This window comes from Mirounga leonina, unplaced genomic scaffold (assembly GCF_011800145.1).
Source record: "Mirounga leonina isolate KUSES-001 unplaced genomic scaffold, KU_Mleo_1.0 Mir_125, whole genome shotgun sequence".
Classification (NCBI taxonomy): Eukaryota; Metazoa; Chordata; class Mammalia; order Carnivora; family Phocidae; genus Mirounga; species Mirounga leonina.
This window is the reverse complement of record NW_023270305.1, coordinates 67,188,171-67,215,455: the sequence shown is the minus strand read 5'-3', so window position 1 is coordinate 67,215,455 and position 27,285 is coordinate 67,188,171. Positions and strand designations below refer to the sequence as shown.

The 27,285-nt window shown below is 37.3% G+C and overlaps 1 protein-coding gene across 5 annotated transcripts in view; it reads right to left on the bottom strand.

Annotated features, from left to right (window-relative positions):
• PREPL (prolyl endopeptidase like) overlaps window positions 1-27,285 on the bottom strand; it is a 57,649-nt gene that overhangs the window by 13,980 nt on the left and 16,384 nt on the right. For all 5 annotated transcript variants that reach the window (XR_004678605.1, XM_035001649.1, XM_035001648.1 and 2 more), the window contains 4 exons: window positions 26,758-26,893; window positions 14,373-14,589; window positions 13,563-13,748; window positions 573-770 (listed from right to left, as the gene is read on the bottom strand). Coding sequence is in view for 4 of the 5 variants with exons in the window: in XM_035001649.1 (XP_034857540.1) it covers window positions 573-770; window positions 13,563-13,748; window positions 14,373-14,589; window positions 26,758-26,893 (737 nt within the window). In the remaining variant the exon portion in view is untranslated. The remainder of the gene's footprint in view (window positions 1-572; window positions 771-13,562; window positions 13,749-14,372; window positions 14,590-26,757; window positions 26,894-27,285) is intronic.

The following is a 27,285-nucleotide window of genomic DNA, read 5'->3' as shown; positions in this document are numbered from 1 at the left end:
TCTCCCTCTGACCCTCCTCCCTCTCATGCTCTCTGTCTCTCATTCTCTCTGTCTCAAATAAATAAATAAAATCTTAAAAAAAAAAAAAAAAATTCAAATATAAACAACATGTGAACTCAAGAGCTTGATATATGCTAGTTATACTTTTTCTAATCCATGTTAAATAAATATATCAATATTGGGGTGCCTGGGTGGCTCAGTCGTTAAACGTCTGCCTTCAGCTCAGGTCATGATCCCAGGGTCCTGGGATCGAACCCCACGTCTGGCTCCCTGCTCAGCTGGGAAGCGTGCTTCTCCCTCTCCCACTCCCCCTGCTTGTGTTCCCTCTCTCACTGTCTCTCTCTCTGTCAAAAAATAAAATCTTTAAAAAAAAAAAAAAAAAAAAATCAATATTAAAGTTTAAAAAATATCCATGTATCCTCTAAAAATCATTTGGGTCTTACCGGGGTATGTGAGATCCACTTTACAGAACCATGCTAATGTAACACCAGCAGCAACCACACAGTGCCTGACAGATAGCACGCCTACGCCTGCAGTAGATGGGGGCTCGAGTTGAGGTTATAAAGACTTACCTTGCTTTTGGCTTCCAGACGTAAAACACGACTAGTCTTTGTGATTGGGTCTTCATGCCCAGTTTCCTCAAACAGTTTGCCCTCTGCAAACTTGTACGTGTAATATTTTGGGGGACGTATTGGAGAGCAAAGCTGAAAGGGGCAGTTCTTCGGGTCTGAATTTGTATCCATTATGAATCCACAGGCCCAAGGAGGGAGCTAAAGAAATAAAAGTTATTTTTACTCTTTATCTAGACATTAAGTATCATTAATTAAATTCCTGAGTCTGCTACAAATAAGATGATAAGGACATCAAGTTTACTTTTATCCACTATACATAATGCCTCATTTAAATATTATCTCAGCACAAATATATTTCGAGTAACAAATGAACAGACCTCTACACTGATGACAAATAAAATAAGGACAAATTATAGGAAAGTGGTTTATCATGACTCTGGATTTACATGATACCTCCTTTAATAAAGATTATTATTTCGGGTATGGTTAAGAAAAAGAGCAAATCAAATCCTAATTCCAGAGCCCAGCCACATCTCCAGATCTCTGTTCTCCTGGGTCACGAAATCCCCCTCATCTGTTTTACTAATTTGCCCCCAGCCCTCTGCCTGCTGCCCAGACAGCCACACTGATGACAGTTATTATTCCAGGGCTACAAACTGGCGCAGCAGCACTAACGCACTTACAGTTTGTTTCTAACTTTAGCTCCCAGGCTGACTATTGTGCAGAACAAACCTTTCCTGGCATATCCACTCTGAGGGACTCACAGCTATTACGATTAGGATTCTTAACTTTAAGAAAAAAAAGAAAGGAATCCAAATGTATTCTCTCAGAGCAGCAGGGTCCAGTTTCAAGCCCGCCACTAACATCCCCCTTACACCTCTCAAAGAACTCTGGTAAACAGGCTGACAGAGTGTAAGAAGTGCTGCCGAGAGTTAGAACATTAAAAGAAAACTGCCTTTCTTTTCCCGAGTAATTGTAGACAGAACAAATTCTTTAGAAAATCAGAGGTCTTGGCACAGCAGTGTCACTGGTGGACACTATTCAAAAAGGGTAGGTGGGGGCTGTGTGCATAAAGAGTGCACCATCTAACCTGTAGAAACTACAGCCAAAGAGCTTATGTTCAAAGAGCAATTAATCCAAATAATCTAGCTTCCTGAAACACGATAAGGATATATATTCACAATGTCTCTTAAAGAGAGTTCCTAATTTACTGTCCTCAGATTGAGGATTATGTTCAAGGATAATGTTTATTTAAGTGCAAGCCATAGAACTGGAAAGCAGCCCATGACATGTCAAAGTTGGGAAGTCTGGCAGCATAAATGGAGCAAACAGAGACCTTAGTGGGGTAAAAGCACCACCGCTACTCACCCTGTAAGCAGGTTTCAGAAAGAGGGGACACAGTGCCTCAGTCCACAGAGGCACAAGTTTTTCTGTTCTTTGGTGAAACTTAAAAAAAAAAGTTCCACGTGCCCCATGTGGCTTTAAGTGGTCATACTTTTAGACCAAGTGGTTCCAATAAATAAAAAAACTCTTTCAGGTGTATTTCTTAAAGTACTGGGATCAAGGTTGAAGTTGTACCATAACAAAACTGTTCCATGGCTATGGACTTCTTAAAGTTTGCCCAGCTCATGTGGAAAGAAGCATTAACCATCTTAAGGATACCTTAAGCCACATTTCCTACTGAGAAAAACCTGTAGTACCATCTGGGTATATTAATGGACAGCACCTGAGAATAATTTTAAGTTGGCTAGGTGATATGCAGATATTTCTTACATACTTGACAGAAACAGTTTCAGCTTTAGCATTCTACCAGCAAATCATAGTCATTTATTTCACTGAAAAAATGATTAAGACACACACGCTGAAAGAAAACTGGCCCAGGTATGTAAACACCTCCATGTAAACTGATGTTAGTACAGAACAAAAAAAAATTTCCCAATTTGCTTAAATTAAATATAACCAATTAAAATATCATTACTTCTTTTTGTGGAAAAAAAAATTACCAGGAAAAACTGATGATATGATGACCAAGGATAGGAGCCAAATATATTAAGGATTTTACATTTCTGTTGCTCAGATTAAGTTTAAAAAAGCCTTTTAGTCAAGTGCCTACTGAAATGTTACATACAGAAATACTTTATAATCCAGTTTGCTTAAAGATTTTGTCCTTTGTGATTGACAGTCTATGCATATTAATCAGTATTACCTAGTTCATGAAAGACTCCGATCTATAAAATTTTCTTTAAGTAGAACCTAGTATATAATGTAGTATTTGATTCCATGTGTTGATGACTCAGACCATTATAACAAGGCCTAACAGGTACTATAGGCTGGGAGGTCAGGGAATGAAGAGACAAAGGATACAGAATAAATTAAAGACATGATGTTCCATTGGAGACACTCCTGGAAGTCTCAGGCCCTTGGGAACAGGGGAAAATACACTGCAGGGCACTATAGGACCTCTTCTTCATAAAGCCATTACCCTCAACAACAGGAGACATAGCTGACTTTCCTAACACACAGAGATAGGCACAGAGACTAGACAAAATGAGAAGACAGGAATTTGTCCCAAATGAAATAACAGGACAAGGCCACAGCCAGAGATCTAAGTGAAAACAGATATAAGTAATATGCCTTATGAAAAATTTAAAGCAATGATCATAAGAATACTCACTGGACTTGAGAATAGAGTGGAAGAGATAAGTGAAACAATTAACAAAGAGGTAAGGAATAACATAGCAGAGATAAAGGGCTCAATAAACGAAATGAGACACACACTTGATGGAATTAATGAACAAGAGGCTGGAATAAGCAGAGGAATTAATTAATGACCTAGAGGACAGAGTAATGTAATCAGGATGAGTAAATGAGAGAAAAAAGAATTATGCAAAATAAGAAGAGACTTAGGGAACTTAGTGACTCCATCAAACACAGTAACATTCCTATTATAGGAGTCCTAGAAGAAGAGAGAAAAAAGGGGCAGAGAACTGATTTGAAGAAATAATAGCTGAAAACTTCCCTAATCTGGGGAAGGAAACAGATATCCAGATCCAGGAGGCAAAGAGAACCCCCAATGAAAATCAATAAAAGCAGATCCATACCAAGACATAGTGGTAAAGAAAAAAATATTAAAAACAGCAAGACAGGGGCGCCTGGGTGGCTCAGTCATTAAGCGTCTGCCTTCGGCTCGGGTCATGATCCCAGGGTCCTGGGATTGAGGCCCGCATCAGGCTCCCTGCTCAGCGGGGAGCCTGCTTCTTCCTCCCCCACTCCCCTTGCTTGTGTTCCCTCTCTCGAATAAATAAATAAAACTTAAAAAAAAAAAAAAAAAGGCAGCAAGACAAAAGAAGACTGTTACATACAAAGGAAACCCCATAAAGCTATCAGTGGGTTTTTCAGCAGAAACCTTCCAAGCCAGAAACGAGTGACATGATGTATTCAAAGTGCTGAATGGGAAAAACTTGCAGCCAAGAATACTCTATCCAGCAAGGCTATCATTCAGAATGGAAAGAGAGATAAAGTGTTTTCTAGACAAAAACAAGGAGTTCATGACCACTAAACCAGCTGTGCAAGAATTTTTTTTTTTAAGATTTTTTATTTATTTATTCATGAGAGAGAGAGAGGCAGAGCGAGAAGCAGGCTCCCAAGGAGCAGGGAGCCCGATGCGGGACTCGATCCCAGGACCCTGAGATCATGACCTGAGCCGAAGGCAGACGCTTAACCATCTGAGCCACCCAGGCGCCCTGTGCAAGATATCTTAAGGGAGATTCTTTGAGTGAAAAGGAAAGATCAAAAAGACAGCATGGGGGCACCTAGGTGCTCAGTCGTTAAGTGTCTGCCTTCGGCTCAGGTCATGATCACAGGGTCCTGGGATTGAGCCCCGCATCAGGCTCCCTGCTCAGCCGGAAGCTTGCTTCTCCCTCTCCCACTCCCCCTGCTTGTGTTCCCTCTCTCGCTATCTTTCTCTGTCAAATAAATAAACAAAATCTTAAAAAAAAAAAAAAAAAAAAGGCATGACTATAGGAAGCACAAAAGCAGTAAAATGAACTCACAAAATAAAAGGATGTAAACTATGACACCATATACCTAACTTGGGGAGGAGAGGAGTAAAGAATGGTTCAAACTTAAATGACCATCAACTTAATATAGACTTTAGCTAATATGCAGCAGAGGTTATATAAAAACCTAATGGTAACCACAAATCAAAAACCATTCATAAACATGCAAATAATAAAAAGAAATCCAAATACATCACTGCATTGCTGAATGATGAGAGAAAGGGAAGAAAGGATCAGACAAAAACTGCAGAAAACAAACCATAAAACAAGTAATAAAATGGCAATAAGTACATACCTATCAATAATTACTTTGAATGTAAATGGACTAAATGCTCCAATCAAAAGATCTAGGGTGACAGAACAGATAAAAAACAAGACTCATCTAAATGCTGCCTACAGGAAACGCATTTTATTTTTTATTTATTTATTTTTATAAAGATTTTTTATTTATTTATCTGAGAGAGAGAATGGAAGACAGAGAGTATGAGAGGGGGAGGATCAGAGGGAGAAGCAGACTCCCTGCCAAGCAGGGAGTCCGATGCGGGACTCGATCCCGGGACTCCAAGATCATAACCTGAGCCGAAGGCAGTTGCCTAACCAACTGAGCCACGCAGGCGCCCCAGAAAACTCATTTTAGACCTAAAAACACCTGCAGATTGAAAGCGAGGGGATGGAGAAACATTTATCATGCAAATGGATATCAAAATAAAGCTGGAGTAGCAATACTAATAAAGGACAAAATAGATTTTAAAGACTGTAACAAGAGACAAAGAAGGACACTATATAATAATAAAGGAGACAATCCAACAAGATATAATAATTATAGATATTTATGCACCCAACATGGGAGCACCCAAATACATAAAACAGTTAAGAAGACACATAAAGGAACTAATCGGCAATAATACAATAATAGCAAAGGACTTTCATGCCCCCCCTTACATCAATGGACAGATCACCTAAAGAGAAAATCAACAAGGAAATGATGTCGTTGAATGACACACTGGACTAGATGGATTTAACAGATATATTCAGAGCATTACATCCTAAAACAGCAGTATACACATTCTTTTCAAGTGCACATGGACCATCCTCCAGAACAGATCACATATTAGGCCACAAAACAAGCCTTAACATATTTGAAAAGATCTAAGTCATACCATGCATCGTTTTTGGACCACAGTGCTATGAAACTGGAAGTAAACCACAAGAAATAGTCTGGAAAAGATCACAAATACATGGTGGTTAAATAACATGCTACTAAACAATAAATGCGTCAATCAGGAAATAAAAGAAATAAAAAAGTACATAAAAACAAATGCAAATGGAAACACAATGGTTCAAAACCTTTGGGATGCAGCAAAAGCGGTTCTAAAAGTAAAGTTTATAGCAATATAGGCCCACCTCAAGAAGAAAAAAAATCTCAAACAACCTAACTTTACACCTAAAGGAGCTAGAAAAAGAAGAACAGAATAGAGAGCCCAGAAATGGACCCTCAACTCTATGGTCAACTAATCTTCGACAAAGCAGGAAAGAATGTCCAATGGAAAAAAGACTGTCTCTTCAACAAATGGTGTTGGGAAAATTGGACAGCCACATGCAGAAGAATGAAACCGGACATTTCCTTACACCACACACAAAAATAGACTCAAAATGGATGAAAGACCTAAATGTGAGACAGGAGTCCATCAAAATCCTAGAGGAAACACAGGCAGCAACCTCTTTGACCTCAGCCGCAGCACCTTCTTCCTAGAAACATTGCCAAAGGCAAGGGAAGCAAGGGCAAAAATGAACTATTGGGACTTCATCAAGATAAAAAGCTTTTGGGGCACCCGGGTGGCTCAGTTGTTAAGCATCTGCCTTCAGCTCAGGTCATGATCTGGGGTCCTGGGATCGAGCCCCGCATCGGGCTCCCTGCTCAGCAAGGAGCCTGCTTCTCCCGTTCCCACTCCCCTTACTTGTGTTCCCTCTCTCGCTTTGTCTCTCTCTGTCAAATAAATAAAATCTTAAAAAAAAAAAAAAAGAGGGGGGTGGGAGGATGGGTTAGCCTGGTGGTGGGTATTGAGGAGGGCACATTCTGCATGGAGCACTGGGTGTTATGCACAAACAATGAATCATGGAACACTTCATCTAAAACTAATGATGTAATGTATGGGGATTAACATAAGAATAAAAAAAAAAGATAAAAAGCTTTTGCACAGCAAAGGAAACAGTCAACAAAACCAAAAGAAAACCGAAAGAATGGGAGAAGATATTTGCAAATGACACATCAGATAAAGGGCTAGTATCCAAAATCTATAAAGAACTTCTCAAACTCACCACCCAAAGAACAAATAATCCAATCAAGAAATGGGCAGAAGACATGAACATTTTTCCAAAAAAGACATCCAAATGGCCAACAGACACATGAAAAAATGCTCAACATCACTTGGCATCAGCAAAATTCGAATCAAAATCTCAATGAGATACCACCTCACACCAGTCAGAATGGCTAAAATTAATAAGTCAGGAAATGACAGATGTTGGCGAGGACGCAGAGAAAGGGGAACCCTCCTACACTGTTGTTGGGAATGCAAGCTGGTGCAGCCACTCTGGAAAACAGTATGGAGGTTCCTCAAAAAGTTGAAAATAGAGCTACCATATGATCCAGCAATTGCACTACTGGGTATTTACCCAAAGATACAAATGTAGGGATCCGAAGGGCTATGTGCACCCCAATGTTTATAGCAGCAATGTCCACAATAGCCAAACTATGGAAAGAGCCTAGATATCCATCAACAGATGAATGGATAAAGAAGATGTGGTGTATATATACAACGGAATATTATGCAGCCATCAAAAAAACACGAAATCTTGCCATTTGCAACGACATGGATAGAACTAGAGGGTATTATGCTAAGCAAAATAAGTCAATCAGAGAAAGACATGTATCATATGATCTCACTGATATGAGGAATTCTTATTCTCAGGAAACAAACTGAGGGTTGCTGCAGTGGTGGGGGGTGGGAGGGATGGGGTGGCTGGGTGATAGACATTGGGGAGGGTATGTGCTATGGTGAGCGCTGTGAATTGTGTTAAGACTGATGAATCACAGACCTGTACCTCTGAAACAAATAATACATTATATGTTTAAATAAAAAAAAAAAAAAAAAAAAGAAGATAGTAGGAAGGGAAAAATGAAGGGGGGGAAATCGGGAGGGGGAGATGAACCATGAGAGACTATGGACTCTGAGAAACAAACTGGGAGTTCTAGAGGGGTGGGGGGATGGGTTAGCCTGGTGATGGGTATTAAAGAGGGCAGGTATTGAATGGAGCACTGGGTGTTATACAATATACAGCAAACAATAATGGAACACTACATCAAAAACTAATGATGTCATGTATAGTGACTAACATAATAAAAAAATTTAAAAAAAAAGTTCATTAAAAAAAGAAGAATAAAAAGAAAAAGAAGAACAAAATCTAAAACCAGCAGAAGGTGGAGCACCTGGGTGGCACAGTTGGTTGGGCATCCAACTCTTGGTTTCCGCTCAGGTGGTGATCTCAGGGTCATGAGATTGAGCCCTGTGTCTGGCTCTGCACTCAGGGAGGAGTCTGCTTGAGACTCTCTCCCTCTCCCAAATAAATAAATCTTAAAAAAACCCAAACCACCACAAAAACCCAGCAGAATGAAGGAAATAATAAAAGATCAGAGCAGAAATAAGTGATACAGAAACTAAAAAACATAAAACAAAAAAACCCCAATAGAAATAGGTCAATGAAATGAGGAGCTGGTTCTTTGGGGGGAAAAAATCAATAAAATTGATACACCTCTAGCCAGACTTATCAAGAGAAAGGACCCAAATATATAAAATTACAAATGAAAGAGAAGAAACAGCAACAAACACCACAGAATTACAATTTTAAGAGAATATTATGAAAAATTATATGCCAAATTGGACAACCTAGAAGAAATGGACAAATTCTTAGAAACATATAACCTACCAAAACTGAAACAGGAAGAAATAAAAAATTTGAACAGACTGATAACCAGCAATGAAACTGAATCAGTAATCAAAAAATGAACAAAGAAAAGTCCAGGACAGGGACACCTGGGTGGCTCAGTCGGTTAAGCGTCTGCCTTCAGCTCAGGTCATGATCCCAGGGTCCTGGGATCGAGTCCCGCATCGGGCTCCCTGCTCTGCGGGGAGCCTGCTTCTCCCTCTGCCTCTGTCTCTCTGTCTCTCATGAATAAATAAATAAAATCTTTAAAAATAAAAAAAAAGAAAAGAAAAGCCCAGGACCAGAAGGCTTCACAGGTGAATTCTACCAAACATTTAAAGAGTTCATACATATTCTTCTCAAACTATTCCAAAAACTAGAAAAGGAAAAATTCCAAATTCATTCTATGAGGCCAGCATTACCCTGATACTAAAATCAGATAAAGACCCCACAAAAAAGGAGAACTACAGGTCAATATCTCTTTTGAACATATGTGCAAAAACCTTCAACACAATACTAACAAACTGAATCCAACAATATATTAAAAACATCATTCACCACAACCAAGTGGGATTTATTCCTGGGTTGCAAGGGTGGTTCAATATTCACAAATCAATCAATGTGATACACCACATCAGGAAGAGAAAGAATAAGAACCATAATATCATTTCAGTAGATGCAGAAAAAGCACTTGACAAAGTACAACATCCATTCATGATTAAAAAACAACAACAACAACAAAACCATCAACAAAGTAGGTTTAGAGGGAATATACCACAACCTAATAGAGGCCCATTTAGGAAAAACCTACAGCTAACATCATCCTAAATGGGGAAAACCTGAGAGCATTTCCCCTAAGGTCAGAAACAAGGCAAGTATGTCCACTCTCACCACTTTTATTCAGCAGAGTTCTGGAAGTCCTAGCCACAGCAATCAGACAACAAAAAGAAATAAAAGGCATCTAAATTGGTAAGGAAGAAGTAAAATTTTCACTATTTGCAGATGACATGATAGTATAAATAGAAAATCTGAAAGATACCACCAAAAAACTGCTAGAACTGATAAATGAATTCAGTAAAGTTGCAGGATACAAAATCAATGTACAGAAATCTGTTGCATTTCTATACACAATAATGAAGAAGAGAAATTAAGAAAACAATCCCATTTACAATTATACCAAAAATAATAAGATACCTAGGAATAAACCTAACCAAAAAGGTAAAAGACCTGTACTCTGAAAATTACAAAACACTAATGAAAGAAACTGGGGAGGACACAAATGGAAAGACATTTCATGCTCATGGATTGGAAGAAAAAACACTGTTGAAATGTCTGGACTACCCAAAGCAATCTACACATTTATTTATTTTTTATTTTTTATTAAAAAGATTTTATTTATTTATTTGAGAGAGAGAGAGAATGAGAGAGAGAGCACATGAGAGGGGGGAGGGTCAGAGGGAGAAGCAGACTCCCAGCCGAGCAGGGAGCCCGATGCAGGACTCGATCCGGGAACTCCAGGATCATGACTTGAGCCGAAGGCAGTCGCTTAACCAACTGAGCCACCCAGGCACCCTCAATCTACACATTTAATGCAATCCCTATCAAAATACCAACAGCATTTTTCACAGAACCAGAACAAAGAATCCTAAAATTTGTATGGAACTACAAATGACCCCAAACAGCCAAAGCAATCTTGAAAAAGAAAAGCAAAGCCGGAGGCATCACAATTCCGGACTTCAAGTTACATCACAAAGCTGTAGTGATTAAAACAGTATGGTATTGGCACAAAAATAGACACATAGATCAAAAGAACGGAATAGAATCCAGAAATAAACCCACAACTATATGGTCAATTAATCTTTGACAAAGCAGGAAAGAATATGCAATGGGAAAAAGTCTCTTGATTTCAACAAATGGTGCCGGGAAAACTGGACAGACACATGCAAAAGAATAAAACTGGACCACTTACAAACATAAACTCAAAATGGATTAAAGACCTAAATGTGACACCTGAAACCATGAAAATTCTAGAAGAGAGCACAGGCAGTTTCAGCCATGCAACGTTATTCTAGATATGTCCCCTGAGGCAAGGGAAACAAAAGCAAAAATAAACTATTGGGACTACATCAAAATAAAAAGCTTCTGCACAGCAAAGGAAACAACAAAACTAAAAGGCAACCTACAGAATGGAAGAAGATATTTGTAAATGACATATCCAATAAAGGGTAATATCTAAAAGATGTAACTTATAGAACTGAACCCCCCAAAACAATCAAATTTAAAAAATGGGCAGAAGACATGAGCAGACATTTCTTGAAGAAGACATGGCCAACAGACATGTGAAAGATGCTCATTTTCACTTATCAAAACTACGATGAGATACCACTTCACACCTGTCAGAATGGCTTAAATAAAAAACACAAACAGCAGGTATTGGCAAGGATGTGGAGAAAAAGGAACCCTACCCTCTTCCACTGTTGATAGCAATGTAAACTGGTGCAGCCACTGTGGAAGACAGTATGGAGGTTCCTCAAAAAATTAAAAATACAACAACCCTACTATCAAGCCATCTCACTACTGGGTATTTACCCAAAGAATACAAAAATACTAATTCAAAGAAATACATGCACTCCTATGTTTATCGCAGCATTATTTACAATAGCCAAATTATGGAAACAGCCCAAGGGTCCACTGACAGATGAATAAAGATGTGGTGTGTACACACACACACACACAGGAATATTATTCAGCCACAAAAAAGAATGAAATCTTGCCATTTACAATGACATGGATGGAGCTAGAGAGTATTATGCTAAGTTAAATTAGAGAAAAATACGAATGATTTCCCTCATATGTGGAATTTAAGAAAGAAAAAGAGCAAAGGAAGAAAAAAAAGCAAGAGACTCTTAACTTCAGAGTATTGGCAGTTACTAGAAGGGAGGTGGGTGGGAGTGGTGGGCGAAACAGGTGATGGCAATTAAGGAGTGCGCTCATCCTGATGAGCACCAGGTGATTAAAATAAAAACTTAAAAAAAAAAAGACCTGACGTTTGTTGCAATGGCAGTTAAAACCACAGGAACTGAGGCATATCTTTAAACTAGAAATACTTAAAAAATGCAAAGGTCGTATTTAGTGAGAAGTCAAATTTTATTTATTTTTTTAAAGATTTTACTTTTTTATTTGACAGACAGCGAGAGAGGGAACACAAGCAGGGGGAGTGGGAGAGGGAGAAGCAGGCTTCCGGCTGAGCAGAGAGCCCGATGCGGGGCTTGATCCCAGGACCCTGGGATCATGACCTGAGCCGAAGGCAGACGCTTAAGGACTGAGCCACCCAGGCGCCCCGAGAAGTCAAATTTTATTATAGTAAACTCTCATAACATTGCCGATTGTCTTGACATACAATTTTGCTGTGAGAAATGCACTGCTAGAAATTATACATTCTCTCTCATCCCTATTCAAGATGGGATTTCCCTGTCTTCAATTTCCCAATTGAAGATGTATGGTTTTGGCATCAATTAGCAAGTAAAAAGAAACTCTGAATCCAGTAGATGAAGACAATAAGAAAATCACTAAGTTTAAATCACCCTTTTTATTTTAAGGACACCTACATAGTCCTCTAAAATACAAGATGTTCTATTTGATAATTTGATTTTAGGGAGTAGCTGGAAAATTTTGGTTGTTTTTGGAACCTTGGTATTTCTTACGTATACCAAGATAAACTTGAAGGTAATTTCCTTGCGCCTTATCATCAAAGCAAGCTTTGGTGGAGCCTAAAATGGCCGCCAGATAACCTCATGAAGTATAACTCGACTCAACTCATTTCTATGCCCCCAAACTTCAAATTTTCCTCTCTTCATAATTTATGCATAAGCTTCTCATTTGAAAGTCAAAGAATGTCAAATCATAGCTTCATCCTACATACATTTATTGTGCTTCAATAAAACAGAATTATTAGCAGTTTCCCGAACATTTTCTGAACTTCTCCAGCTCTTAGAGCTTTATTTGATGGACTTTCTCATCCTAGAATACCATTTCCCTCCCTGTCAGAATTCTATCTCTCCTCTTGAGTTTATCTCAAATTCTACTTTCCCTACAAAGGCTTTCCTGGGCCACTTACATAAGCCCATTGTATACTTAATATCTGTGTACAGAAGTTCAATAAACATCCAGTGAATTTACTGGAACTGCATTTTAGGAGACTATGACAATAATGCAATTAGGCAGTTATAAGTGGTCAACTGGCTTAACAACTTTTTCCCTATCAAGTAAAATGGAGGCCTTTCCCCTTCCTTTCAGCACCTGTTATCTGACCTACATGTTAATGCTGCTTTAACACTGGGCAATAAGGTTGGCATTCACCAATTTTAACAAGTTCACTTGTGGAGGCAGATTATCTTTCCTGGCAGCCACAGGCAATACCAGCAACTCAGCCTGCCAGGCAAATGTGCCACCATCATGGCTGTGCTGCAGTGGAGACCACTGCCACTCCCTCCCCCAAACCCCAACAGGTTAAGAAAATTGGCAAAAAGAAGATGGTGCAGACATAATGGCAGAAATACAGCAGGCGCATCCCTATTGGGGGCGTGGGATGGGAGCAGCAAGCAGTGGTTGGTTAGGCACTAGCTGGCAAGCTAGCCTGAGCTATCAGCATACCTAAAGTTGTAGAGATGTATGATAGAGATACGCAGAAAGAGAAATAAGATGACATTGAGCTCTACTTCTGAAGTTCATGCTATAAGACAGTATTTTAAGTAAAACTTTATTAAAATCAAGGTCCTCTAATTCTAAAATAAACCCCCTAAACATGAAAAAAGCCAGTATGCTATGTTTCATTTAAATTAAATTTCTTTTAAGAAAAAGTACATTGCTACTATTCAAAATTTGATGTTCTGTTAAACTAAACTGTATGGATTTTGATTAACAGTATTGTCTTTTTGAAAATTAAACATACCTTTAGGGACCGAACTGAATCATCAGCCAGACCAATCACATTAACGTAAAGTAGATTGCTGTGCTTCAGGAATAGAACGCAGTGATCCTTAAACATGTCCAAGTCTACAACTTTGGTATTTCTCTTCATTGTGAAAAATAAATCCCAGTTCATAATAGCAGGGGTATCAGCTGCTGTTCTCATGAGCTGTGTGGAACAAAGTCAGAAGAGAGCTAGGTAACAAAACATGCTAACTTTCTAGCATCCAGAAAAATAGACCATATTAATCTTCACTGTTTTATAAAGAGCCAAAGGAATGAGCTTGCAGCGGGGCTGCAGTGTGACCATCATCATATGAAGGAGCCCAGGCTAGCCTGCCCTGTGGTGAGACAGCATGGCCTAGTGCTTACCTTACAACAAACCAATGAATGTTTGAATGAAGGCATCTGAGAAACAGCTAACTGGGGATGCACTGGGAAGCCCAGCTGGGACCAGCAGAACTGCCTAGCTGAGATCAATCCAAATTGCTAACTTATAAAATGAGTTTATAAAAGTTTATTCTTTCAAATCATTAAGTTTGGCTTTGATAACTGGTAAGATCAGGATAAAGTATGTTTCATTTACTAACCTTTTTAGGCACAATTACAATATGTACAGGCATTATATCTAAGGGAAGAGAAATGGGATTGGTTATCAATAGGAAGGTAGCATCAATTTCTACACGTAACCAAAAGCCTACAAAACAGTTAACTCCTAGAGCAAGAAATGTTGTTGATGGAAGTGTGACACTTTTTAACAGTTCAAATGGGTACACAGAGAATCCAGGATTACCTTGAATTCTGTAGGCTCGCCAACATTAGTGAGAATGTATAATTCATCATCTCTGTGTTCAACGTAGTAAAGGACTCCATGTATTCTCTTCTGGATAAGTACTGGTGGATCCCAAGGGCTTAGGCCATCTATCAACCATACTTCAGAAGTAGTCTTGTTCATAATATTTATGGTGAGGAAACGACTGTCTTTTGTAAGATACAGGAAAACAAAATAGCTGCATGTGCACGCAAGCACACAGAGAGAGAAGAAAATCCAGTAAATTTCAAAGGCATGCTACCTTAAAGACAGTATCTCACTGCCTGCTGTACATATGTTGCTTTATAATGCAGACAGAAAATAAAAACTCCTTAGCGAATACTGCTTATTTAAAAGACTGGCTATTATTTTTCTCATTTCCCCCACAAAGATATTAAAAATCATTTTTCTCTTAATATTTTATTATGAACATTTTTCAAACCTACAGAAAAGTTGAAAATGTCAGGTGACTACCCATATACCCACCACTGAGATTCAATTATTACCAACATTTTGTTATATTTCCTTAATCACATTATCTGTGGATCTATCAATCCATCTTTTTCTGAATGCATTTTAATGTAAACTATAGACATCATCTAACTCCCAAGCACATTAATAGATTATAGGACTTTTTGCTGGGAGAGGAAATAAACTTCCTAGAGGAGATATGTAATTATAGGGAAGGAGAGAGACAGAGTTTACTTTGTTCTTCCTCTGGATGCATGTTGGCTTTTTTACAACAAAACAAAATAGAAATAACAAAAACAGAAATAGGAAGAAAAACCTCTGCAATCTCAACACTTTTAAAAAATTAATATAACTATTTTAATTTTTTCTATTTTTCTTTCCCAAGTTTCTTTGTATTTCATGCATTTGTTTTTAAATTAATTTTTTAAACTATTAAAGTACAGTTGATATATAATGTTCTATAAGTTCAGGTATACAATACAGTGATTAGACAACTCTATACATTACTCAGTGTTCATCACATGTGTTTACCATTTGTTACCATACAACATGATTACAGTATTATTGAGTATATTCCTAATGCTGTACTTTTCATCTCCATGACTTATTTTACTCATGCATGTCTTTAAACTGAAGTAAAATATAAATGCAATTCTGTATTCTGCATTTGTGACTTCACAGTATCAGCATCTCTGCCCAAATTAGTTTTTATGATCATTATTTTTAATGGCTACCTAATATCCTATCAGGTTGCATTATAATTCTTTTTTTTTTTTTTAAAGATTTTATTTATTTGAGAGAGGGAGAATGAGAGAGCACATGAGAGGGGGGAGGGTCAGAGGGAGAAGCAGGCTCCCCGCTGAGCAGGGAGCCTGATGCGGGACTCGATCCCGGGACTCCAGGATCATGACCTGAGCCGAAGGCAGTTGCTTAACCAACTGAGCCACCCAGGCGCCCACATTATAATTCTTAAAACTCTAGATTTTAATGTTTCATTGTAATAAAGAATATAACCAGAGAATATATTCATAAAGACAGTTCTTCCTCGTGATCTTTATAGTTATTTCCCTAACACAAATTCTTAGGAATGGAAATACTAATTTAATGATAAACAGTATTTTTAATGATTCTTGATACATATAATCAGATAACATCCCAAGAGCCTTATATTAATTCACTGGATGGGTTTAAATGTTACGTTTACATATTTCCTTATTATAAAAGTAATCCATACTGAAAATACAAAGAAGGATGATAACCCTGGATCTCACCACACAGAGATAAGCATGGCTAATATTTTGGTTAAGATTCCTACTGTACTGGACATTACCATGTTTGTCATTTTATTTCTTCTGTGACATCTTTTTTTTTTTTTTTAAAGATTTTATTTATTTGACAGAGAGAGACACAGCAAAAGCAGGAACACAAGCAAGGGGAGTGGGAGAGGGAGAAGCAGGCTTCCCGTGGAGCAGGGAACCTGATGGGCTCGATCCCAGGACCCTGAGCCGAAGGCAGATGCTTAATGACTGAGCCACCCAGGCGCCCCTATTCTGTGACATGTCTTTGTCCATTTTAAACTTGGGACGTAGTTAAAATTATTATTATTATTATTTTTAAAGATTTTATTTATTTGACAGAGAGAGACACAGCGAGAGAGGAAACACAAGCAGGGGAAGTGGGAGAGGGAGAAGCAGGCTTCCTGCGGAGCAGAGAGCCCGATGCGGGGCTCAATCCCAGGACTCTGGGACCACGACCTGAGCCAAAGGCAGACGCCTAACAACTGAGCCACCCAGGTGCCCCCGTAGTTAATTAGTTAAAATTATTAGCCTATAAACATCTCCTCCTAAATTAAGGATATTAACTTGTCCTTTTGCTGAAAATCTCACAACCTGAGCTGAAATCAAGAGTGATACACTCAATTGACTGAGCCACCCAGGTTCCCACAGCATTAAAAAATAATACCCATTCGGGGGCACCTGGATAGCTTGATTGGTTAAGTGTCTGACTCTTCATTTCCACTCAGGTCATTACCTCAAGTTCCTGGGATCGAGCCCTGTGGGGCTCTGCACTCAGTGGAGAGTCTGCTTCTCTCCCTCTCCCATGGCCCCTCCCCACACCTGTGCACCTGCGTGTTCTCTCTCAGAAATAAATAAATCTTTAAAAAATAATACCCATTCATTTTTCATTAATCTGTGATGCCTCTTTTATCATTTAAGTTTTATTTATTTATTTATTTTTAAAAGATTTTATTTATTTTTTAACAGAGAGAGACAGCGAGAGAGGGAACACAAGCAGGGAGAGTGGGAAAGGGAGAAGCAGGCTTCCCGCCGAGCAGGGAGCCCGATGTGGGACTTGATCCCAGGACCCTGGGATCATGACCTGAGCCACCCAGGCGCCCTATCATTTAAGTTTTAGAGTTATCTATTCTGGTCTCTATTATTTGTCTGTCAATTTGTATTAACTATTGTAGATTCATGTGTTTTAATACATGGTATGGTTGTAGGTCAAGTCCCTTACTCCCGTTTGCTCTTTATAACACTATCTTTGCTATTTTCAATACTTTTTATCTATTTATTTTTGTTTGATGATGACACAGGTAATTAAAAGATAAGTTACTTGGTCAATTACTTGGCAGATATGTGGTTATAGGAAATGTCAAAATACAACTGGCTTTACAGGACAAATTTTCTTAGAAAGAGAAGAAAAGTAAAGGTAATCACAAAGCATAAGCCTACAGAAAACATACAAAAGATAAAGAAAACAGCACTATGGAAAAATCCTAAGCACAAAGGAAGATAGCAAGAGAGGAAGAAAGGAACATGGGAACTACAAAATAACTAAAAACCATTAATAAGATGGCATTAGTAAGTTCTTACCCATAATTACTCCAAATGTAAATGGATTAAATTCCCAATCAAATGGCAGAGTGGCTGAATGGACAGACAACAAGGCCCAACTATATGCTACCTCTAAGACACTCACTTCAGCTTCAAGGACACACACAGGCTCAAGATGAGGGGATGTAAAAAGAAATTTCATGCAAGTGGAAACCAACAGAGAGCAGGAGTAGCTATACTAATATAAGTGAAAATACACTTTAACTGAAAAGCTGTAACAGGAGATAAAGAAGGCCATTATATAATGATAAAGAAGTCAGTTCATCAAGAGGATATAACAGTTGTAAATATATCAAAATACCTTGGAGATATGGGTGGGTTAAGAACCACTGCCAAAAGTGAGTCAAATGAATTTTTTGGTTTCCTAGTGCAAATAAAAGTTATGTTTACACTATACTGTAAACTGTTAAGTATGCAACAGTATTATGTCTAGAAACACAATGTATATATGTTAATAAAATATTTATTGCTAAAAAATGATAATCATTATCTAAACTTTCAGGGAGTGGTAATCACTGATCACAGATCGCCATAAACAAATAATAATGAAAAAGTCTGAAATATTGTGATAACTACCAAAAAGTGACAGACACATGAAGTGAGCAAGTGCTGCTGAAAAAATGGTGCCAACAGACTTGCTCAACACAGGATTGCCACAAAAAACGTAGTTTGTGAAGTGCAATAAAACAAGGTATGCCTATATGCACTTGACATCAGAGGACCTAAATGGATTAAGCAAATACCAATAGATCTGAAGGGAAAAATAGACAACAATACAATAATAGTAGGGGAGTTTAATACCCCACTTTCAACAATGGAGAGATCATCCAGGCAGAAAATCAGTAAGAAAATGTTGGACTTGGACTACATATACTTTAGACAAAGTGGTTGTAACAGACATATATTGACCATTCAACCAGCAGCTGAATACATTCTTCTCAAATGCACAAGGAATATTCTCCAGGATAGATGATGTTAGGTCACAAAACAAGTATTAGCAAATTAAAGAAGACTGAAACCATACCAAGTATCTTTTCCAACCACAATAGGAATCAATTAAAGGAAAACTGGAAAATTCACAAATATATGGAAATTAAACAGTATGCCACTAAATAAGCAATGGGTCAAAGTAATAAAAACTGAAATAAAAAATATCTTGAAACAAATGAAAATAGAAATACAACATACCAAAACTTATAGGATACAGCAAAAGTACTTCTGAGAGGGAAGTTTGTGATAAATGCCTACATTAAGAAATACCTTGGGGTGCCTGGGTGGTGCAGTGGGTTAAGCCTCTGACTTTTGGTTTCAGCTGAGGTCGTGATCTCAGGATTCTGAGATTGAGACCCGTGCTCAGCATGGAGTCTGCTTAAGTTCCTCTCTCCCTCTGCCCTTCCCCACCACACTCTTTCTCTCTCAAATACATAAATAAATCTTAAAAAAACAAATTTTTTTTTTTTCCCCCCACTTAGGGGTGCCTGGCTGGCCTGGTTGGTAGTATGCAATTCTTGATCTCAGGGTAGTGAGTTCAAGCCTCATCTTGGGTATGGAGGCTACTCTAAAAAAAAAAAGAAAAGAAAAGAAAAAAAAAAAAACTATCTCAAATAAATGACCTAACATCATGCCACCAGAAATTAGAAAAAGAAACATAATAAAAGTTAAAAAATAAAAAAAAGAAATTAGTAAAAGAAAAAAAAATAAGCCCAATGTTAGCAGAAGAAAGGAAACTGTAACAAAGATCAGAGAAGAGATAAATTAAAGAGACTGGAAAAACAACAGAAAAGATCAACAAAACTAAGAGCTGCTTTCTGAAAAGAGAAAACTGACAAACTTTTAGCTACACTAAGATAAAAAGACTCAAAATCAGAAAAGAGGACACATTACAACTGATACTATAGAAATAAAAAGGAGTATGAGACTACCATGAACAATTATATGCCAACAAATTAAATAACCTAGAAAAAAATGAATAAATTCCTAGAAACATACAACATACCAAAACTAAATCACGAAGAAATAGAAAATCTGAACAGACCAATAAAGAGTAAGGAGGCTGAATTGGTAATCAAAAATTTCCCAGCAAAGAAAAGCCCGGAACCAGATGGACTCACTGGTGAAATCTACCAAACATTTAAAGAATTAGCACCAATCCTTCTCAAATCTTCCAAAAAAAATTGAAGAGAAGGAAACACTTCCAAACTCATTTTATCAGGCCAGTATTCCCGCAGTACAAAAGCCAGACAAGGACACTTAAGAAAACTATCCAATATCCCTGGTGAATATAGATACAAAAATACTCAACAAAATGCTAGCAAACCTAATTCAATAGCATGCTGAAAAGATTATTCATCACGCTAAAGTAAGATTAATCCTTGAGATATAACAATGGCTCAACATATGCAAATCAATGAATGTGACACTAACAGAATGAAAGATAAAAATCACATGATCTCAATAAATACAGAAAAAACATTTGACAAAATTCAAAATCCATTCATGATACAGATTCTCTCAACAACTGGATATGGAATGACTAATACTCAACATTATAAAGGCCATATATGACAAGTCCATAGCTAACATCATATTCAATGGTAAAAAGCTGAGAAGTTTTCCTCTAAGATAGTAACAACACAAGGATGACCACTCTTAACTACTTCTAATGAACACAGTACTGGAAGTCTTAGCCAGAACAATCAAGTAAGAAAAAGAAATAAAAAGCATCCAAATCAGAAAGGATTTGCAGGTGATATGATTTTATATATAAAAAACCTTAAATATTCCACTGTAGAACTAATACATGAATTCAGTTCAGGATGTAAAATCAACATCCAGAAATCAGTCGTGTTTTGATACACTAACAATGAAATATCTGAAAAAGAAACACACAAAACAACACCATTTAAAACAGCATCAAAACCAAATACTTAGTAAAAAATTTAACCAAGGAAGGAAAATATCTATACATTGAAAACTTAAAACTTTGATGAAAGAAAATAAAGAGGACACAAATAAATGGAAAGATATGCCACATTCATGATTTGGAAAAATGAGTATCATTAAAATGTCCACACTACCCAAAGCCATCTATACATTGAAAGCAATCCCTATCAAAATTCCAATGGCATTTTTTAAAGAGAAAAAAAAAAATCCCAAAATTTGTATAGAACCACAAAAGATCTCAAACAGCCAAAGCAACCCTGAGAAAGAAGTAAAAGGCATCACACTTTCTGATCTCAAACTATATTACGAAGCTATAATAATCAGAACAATATTGTACTGACATAAAAACACACTGGGGGGGGGGGTGCCTGGGTGGCTCAGTTGGTTGAACGTCTGCCTCTTGGTTTCAGTTCAGGTCATAATCTCAAGGTCATAGATTGGGTCCCACGTCAGGCTTTGTGCTTGGTGGGGAGCTGCCTGAGATTCTCTTCTCGCCCTCTGCCCCCCTCCCTCCCACTCATGCTCTCTGTCAAATAAATAAATGTTAAAAAAAAAAATAGACACTTGGACCTACTTGAAACAGAACTGAGAACACAGAAACAAACCCTTGAATATATGCTCAACTAATATTGGATAAGGGAGCCAAGAACACTCAAAAGGGAACAGAAAATTTCTTCAATAAATTGTGTGGGAAAACTGGATAATCACATGCTCTTGAAATTGCTATGCTAATAAAATTGGACCCCTATCTTTACTCACAAAAATTAACTTGAAATCGATTAAAGACTTTATTTTATTTGTTTATTTGACAGAGAGAGACACAGTGAGAGAGGGAACACAAGCAGGGGGAGTGGGAGAGGGAGAAGCAGGCTTCTTGCCGAGCAGGGAGCCTGATGGAGGGCTCGATCCCAGGACCCTGGGATCATGACCTGAGCTGAAGGCAGACCCTTGACTGAGCCACCCAGGCGCCCCGGATTAAAGACTTTAAACATAAGACCTGAAAATATGAAACTCTTAGAGGAAAACATAGGGAAAAAGTTCCTTGAGATAGATGTCTTGGCAATGATTTTTTTTTTTTATGACACCAGAAGTAGAAACAAATAGATAAGTGGGACTACATCAAACTAAAAAGTTTCTACATAGCAAAAGAAACAATCAACAAAGTGAAAAGGCAGCCTATGAAGTGGGATAAAGTATTTGCAAAGCATATATATATTTGATAAAGGGTTAACATCCAAAATATATAAGGAACTCCTATAACTCAAAAGCAAAAAAAAAAAAAAAAAAAAAAATCTGATTTAAAAATGGGCAGGAGACCTGAACATTTTTCCAAAGACATACAAATGACCAACAGATACATGAAAAGATGCTCAACATCACTAATCATCAGGGAAATGCAAATCAAAATCACAATATCACTTCATATATGTTAGAATTATCAAAAAGACAAGTGGTAAGTGGTAACTGATGTTGTGAGGATGTGGAGAAAAGGAAACCCTTGTGTACTGTTGGTGAGAATGCAAATTGATACAGCTATCATGGAAAAAAAAAGGAAAGTTCCCCAAAAAATTAAAAAAGGAGAGGCACCTGTATGGCTCAGTTGGTTAGGCATCTGACTCTTGGTTTCGGCTTAGGTCATGATCTTGGGGTCACAGGATCGTGTCCCATGTTGGGCTCTGTGCTCAGTGGGAATCTGCTTGGGATTCTCTCCCTCTCTGCTCCTCATCCCGCTCTCATGCAAATTCTCTCTTACGTAAATACAATCTTAAAAACATTAAAAAAGGAACTACCAAACTACCACATGATTCAACAAACCCACTTCTGGGTACTATCTAAAGGAAATGGAGTCTGGGTCACAAAGACATATCTACACTCCCAAGTTTACCGTAGTATTAACAATAGCCAAGATATGGAAACAACCTAAGTGTCCACTGATGGATGAATAAAGAATACACACACACACACTGGGTAAGTATTATTCAGCCATGACAAAAGGGAAATCCTGCCATTTGCAGCAACATGGATTGGCCTTGAGGACATTATGCTAATAAGTCAGACAGAAAAAGACAAATATCCTATGACATCACATATATTTGGAATCTACAAAAGCCAAACTCAGAGAAACAGAGCAGTACAATAGTGGCCAGGAACTGAGAGCTAGGTGAAATACGGAGATAATGGAGAAAGGGTACATGCTTTCAGTTATTTATCTATTTGAGAGGGAGGGAGGAGGGATAGGGCCAGAGGGAGAGGGAGAGAATCTTAGGCAGGCTCCATGCCTAGCGCAGAGCCCAGCACGGAGCCCAACGCGGGGCTTGATCTCACAACCCAGATATCATGACCTGAGCAGAAACCAACAGCTGGATGCTTAACGGACTAAGGCACCCAGGCATCCCCATATCTTTAGTTATATAAGATGAATAAGCTCTGGGGACCAAGGTCCAGCATGGTGACTATAGAGTTAGCAATACAGTATTACATACTCGAAAGTAGCCAAGACAAGTAGATTTTAAATGTTCCCACCATACATTAAAAAAGTGGTAATTTGTGAGGTGATTGAGATATTAACTACCTCTCTTGTGTTAATCATTTTGTAATAGGTATAATGTATCAAATTACCACATATACTTTAAACTTGTTACATATATTTATATCTCAAAAAAGCTGAAAAAAAAAGTAAATCTTAAAAAAGGCATGTGTACATTAACAAAAAATGTTACAGAATGATACCAAAGTACTTTCAATTCAAAAAGAAAGAAGATAAGAAATGTAAAGAACTAAGGCCAATCCATTTTCCCATTTATTTCTATTGATATTTATTTTTAAACTTAAAATGTATTTTACCTCTGATTATGAAAATTATGCTTACTATGAAAAATAAGTTGACATACTACATATTAATTTTTTTCACCTACCACAATAATACATTTTTCTATTAGTTTTATGATTTAGTAGCAACATATACTTTTTTTTTTTTTGAGTACAGGTGATGCACAATGTACATTAGTTTCAGGTGTACAACATAGTGATTTGACAAGTTTGTATGTTATGCTACGCTTACCACAAGGCAACATTTACTTTAAATCCTGCTATATACTGCTAAGAATTCAAAAAAAAACCAAAACAAAACCAAAAAGACCCTCACAGTCATCACTGGACTAGGGTTTTAGCTTGAAAGAGAGAAATTGACTGAAGTGCACCATTTACTCAATTAATAGGCTAGATCAATGGCAATTAATACAAGTCTGGTACCCTAGTTATCAATAAAGACATGAAAGTGATTAAGTCTCTGCTCATAATCTAGCAGTTCTACATTGTCTTATGAATTTACATGTAGGGACCATGCTGTAATGCACAAAATCAATTTCAATTTTAATAAGCAAACATGTCTTTTTATTAATTACACTGGTTGCAACCATTATGCCTACATGGGTAGCAAACTCTAATTTTCCCATTCTGCAGTATTATTGGATATGTGAGGAGTTTGAAATGATTTGCAACGATTTTTAATTTGCATAAATATATTTAAAGATAGGTATACTCAAAAGTATGAAAGAAACGTAGAAACACAAAATAAATTCAGCAAGACTTTTGGAATCTTTTAGATAATGTGAGTGTCTAAATTCTAAAGACACTCTAAATTCTAAAGCATTACCTAGGTAAAGCATTACCAAGGACACAGAAACTGAACAAGAAATGGCTTGTCCAAGATCAAACAATCTGTAGAAGAAATAAGACTAGAACCCTCTGCCACATAGAGGAAAAGGGGCCATTCCAGGCTAATTCCATTTCTCACACAAGAATTCAGGTTCTACTGAAAAGGAAGAGCAGAATCAAGTGCTAAAGATGCAAGTGTCTGTTTTCTAATCAACTGTATGATTTCATGTAAATCTTTAACTGTCTCTAGATTTCAAAAGACTGATTGCTAAAAAAAGTCAATGGTCTACCTCTAAAATTCCTTTTACTTGAAATTTCTAAGATGTTAAGTGTTTGGTGCAGCTTAATATACTCAAGGTTATCCTGAGTTGTCCTCACTGGGATCTTTTGGGTTTAGACCTCCAGTCTTCAATGACCTGGTCAGTTTCAGTAACCTCCCACGGGCTTTTCTAATTTAGCCCTGTTCTGGCCTCTAGTGATAGAACCAAACTGTAAATCATATAGTGAATAATATTTGTACCAGTAATGGTTTTTGATGGTGGGGAGGGAGGTGGTGTTTTTCAGTGACTTAAAAGGCAGGTCTCCTAATTCTGTTCAGATCTTTCCCTTTAGAATCTTTATAATTCTGCTCTCCCTAGAATGTGTGAATTAAATGGCCCTGGAAATATGTGAAAATGGATGAATATATATTTAAAACGTATCAATCTTTAAGAATAGTGGAGAGGCATTTTTCTTGAACATGATTTTTAGAGGCATTCTAGTATCAAAACAAAAAGCTACCTTTTGAGATATTGAACAACCAAATTTACTCAAACACTGGAAGCAAAGCAGATGAAGAACCTGGCTCGTAAGGGTTCTTTTTACGCACATTTATGACAATACCTTTTTAAAAATCAGGTACCCCAAACTGGGCCACCAGACGCAGGTAAATGGAAATTACACACTTTGGTGAACTTTACTTATGAGAACAGAAAACTAAACCCTGAGGATCAAAGCAAACACAGTAAAGAAGCAGCTCTGTGTTTTAGAAGTTCTCTGAAGACCTTTACTCCATTTTCTCTTTAGGTATACTACTCTTCCCTTTGGTCCTCCCCTCTGGATTTGGGGATTATAAAGTGTTAAGAATTTACAAATTAGTTTGTTGTAGATCAGGGTTCTGAATGTCAAATGAGGCTTAACCATAACTGGTTAGTTCCTTATGGAGCAGGAAAGCATGTACAAGCCAAAGAGGTTCCACTTAATCTTGGAAATTAGGATGGTACCAATATATGGCAAACAAGTATCTTATTCAAGGGTATAGCTTACTGTGTTAATTTTGAGCTTCATTCACAAGATGGCAAATGGTTTGTAATCATAAGTTATTGATAGAACATAATAAATTACTAGCTTGTTATCATCTCCCTAAAAGATGTCCTTGATGAATGACACATAAAATAGAATTGTATGAATAGTTCTAATAATTTCTCACCAAAAAAATCATCATGGGAGGGGGAAGGCAATGACAGCATTACTAGACCAAGAATGTTAGTTCTATGGGCTGGAATAATGGAATTTCTCTAGACCTCAAATTCTCAATATAAACTGGGGGCTGTATAAGATTTTCATTAAGATCCTTATCAGTTCTGAAATTTCATGAAATGGTGGGTTAATTTTCTTGTTTTGAGTATCAACTTCACTGACACGGATGCCTTTTTTTTTTCTTGTAAAATCTGTTCAGACATTGTCCAAGCTATACTGTTAAATGACATATAAGGTGATAGGACCCTAGTCTTAAGGAGAAATTTGTTTCTCATAAATCATTTGGAAAAGTATATCTGGGTTAAGAGTCAAGGGATTTTGCCAGATAAACTTACTGCCATTTCCTCCCAAGCCTGCTAAGTGGTAATATGAGGCATGAGTCCTAGATTATAAGGAAGTAAAGAGAATTACCTTTAAGGAGGAATTTCCAAAATACTGGGGAGAACAACATTTAAAGATCAGTGGACATCATGGCTCAAAGTAAAACAATTTAAAAGGCAGATAATTTATTTGAAATGAGTAGTGAATTCTGAGCCACTGACACCATGGTATTCTAGTAATGGCTTATAAAAGATTTAAAAAATATAGTATAACAACCCTATTAAAGATTTAATTAACTCTTTTCATGTATCGCAGTCCCCAGAGAATGTTAGCAACTTAGTATTTGCAGTCTAATGGTGTATTTGTGTTCACTGTGGAGTCTGAATATAACTAGATTCCAATTTTAAATCCAAACTAATAAAAGAATGATTATGCTCATTTTAGCCTATTATTACACCTGGTTCTAGCTGAAATCAACATTTTATGTCAATCAAGAACAGCACTTTAGATAACTGGAGAAAAACCCTGGAGAAAAAAATTTACTCGCATTATTCTAGTACCTTGGGTCCTTTTCTGTGTAAAAACGTTCATTACGTTTGTTATCACCAAAAGTTGCTCGATACACATCATGACAGCGAAGGTTCCTCTGGAAAGTGTAGAATAAGACATCTTCCTCTTCTTCATCCTTTACCCATTCTGAAAGAAAATAATTAAAGAATTATACATTACATATTATTTACAATTGAAAAAAAGGGCACAGGGCATTCAAATTTTGAGTGCCACACACAAAAAAAGAGATTTACAAGTTCATCCCTGGAAATGTAAAATTGAACACAGGTTTGACTGGAGCTAACCAATGTTATACAGAAGTCAGAGAGCTTTCTGGAGAATAAAATATTACTATATCAATTCCAAAGTTTCAAGTAGTTCTCAGTCTCAGGTTTCTAAATAAGAGTTGAATGTTTAGTATCTCAGTGTCACATGCTTACAGGAGATAAGTTATGTTTACATCTACAATCTCTAACTTTGAGTCTAAAGAAACACTGGATCACATTCTCTCATGCCTATCTCTTTTCTGTCTACCCTCA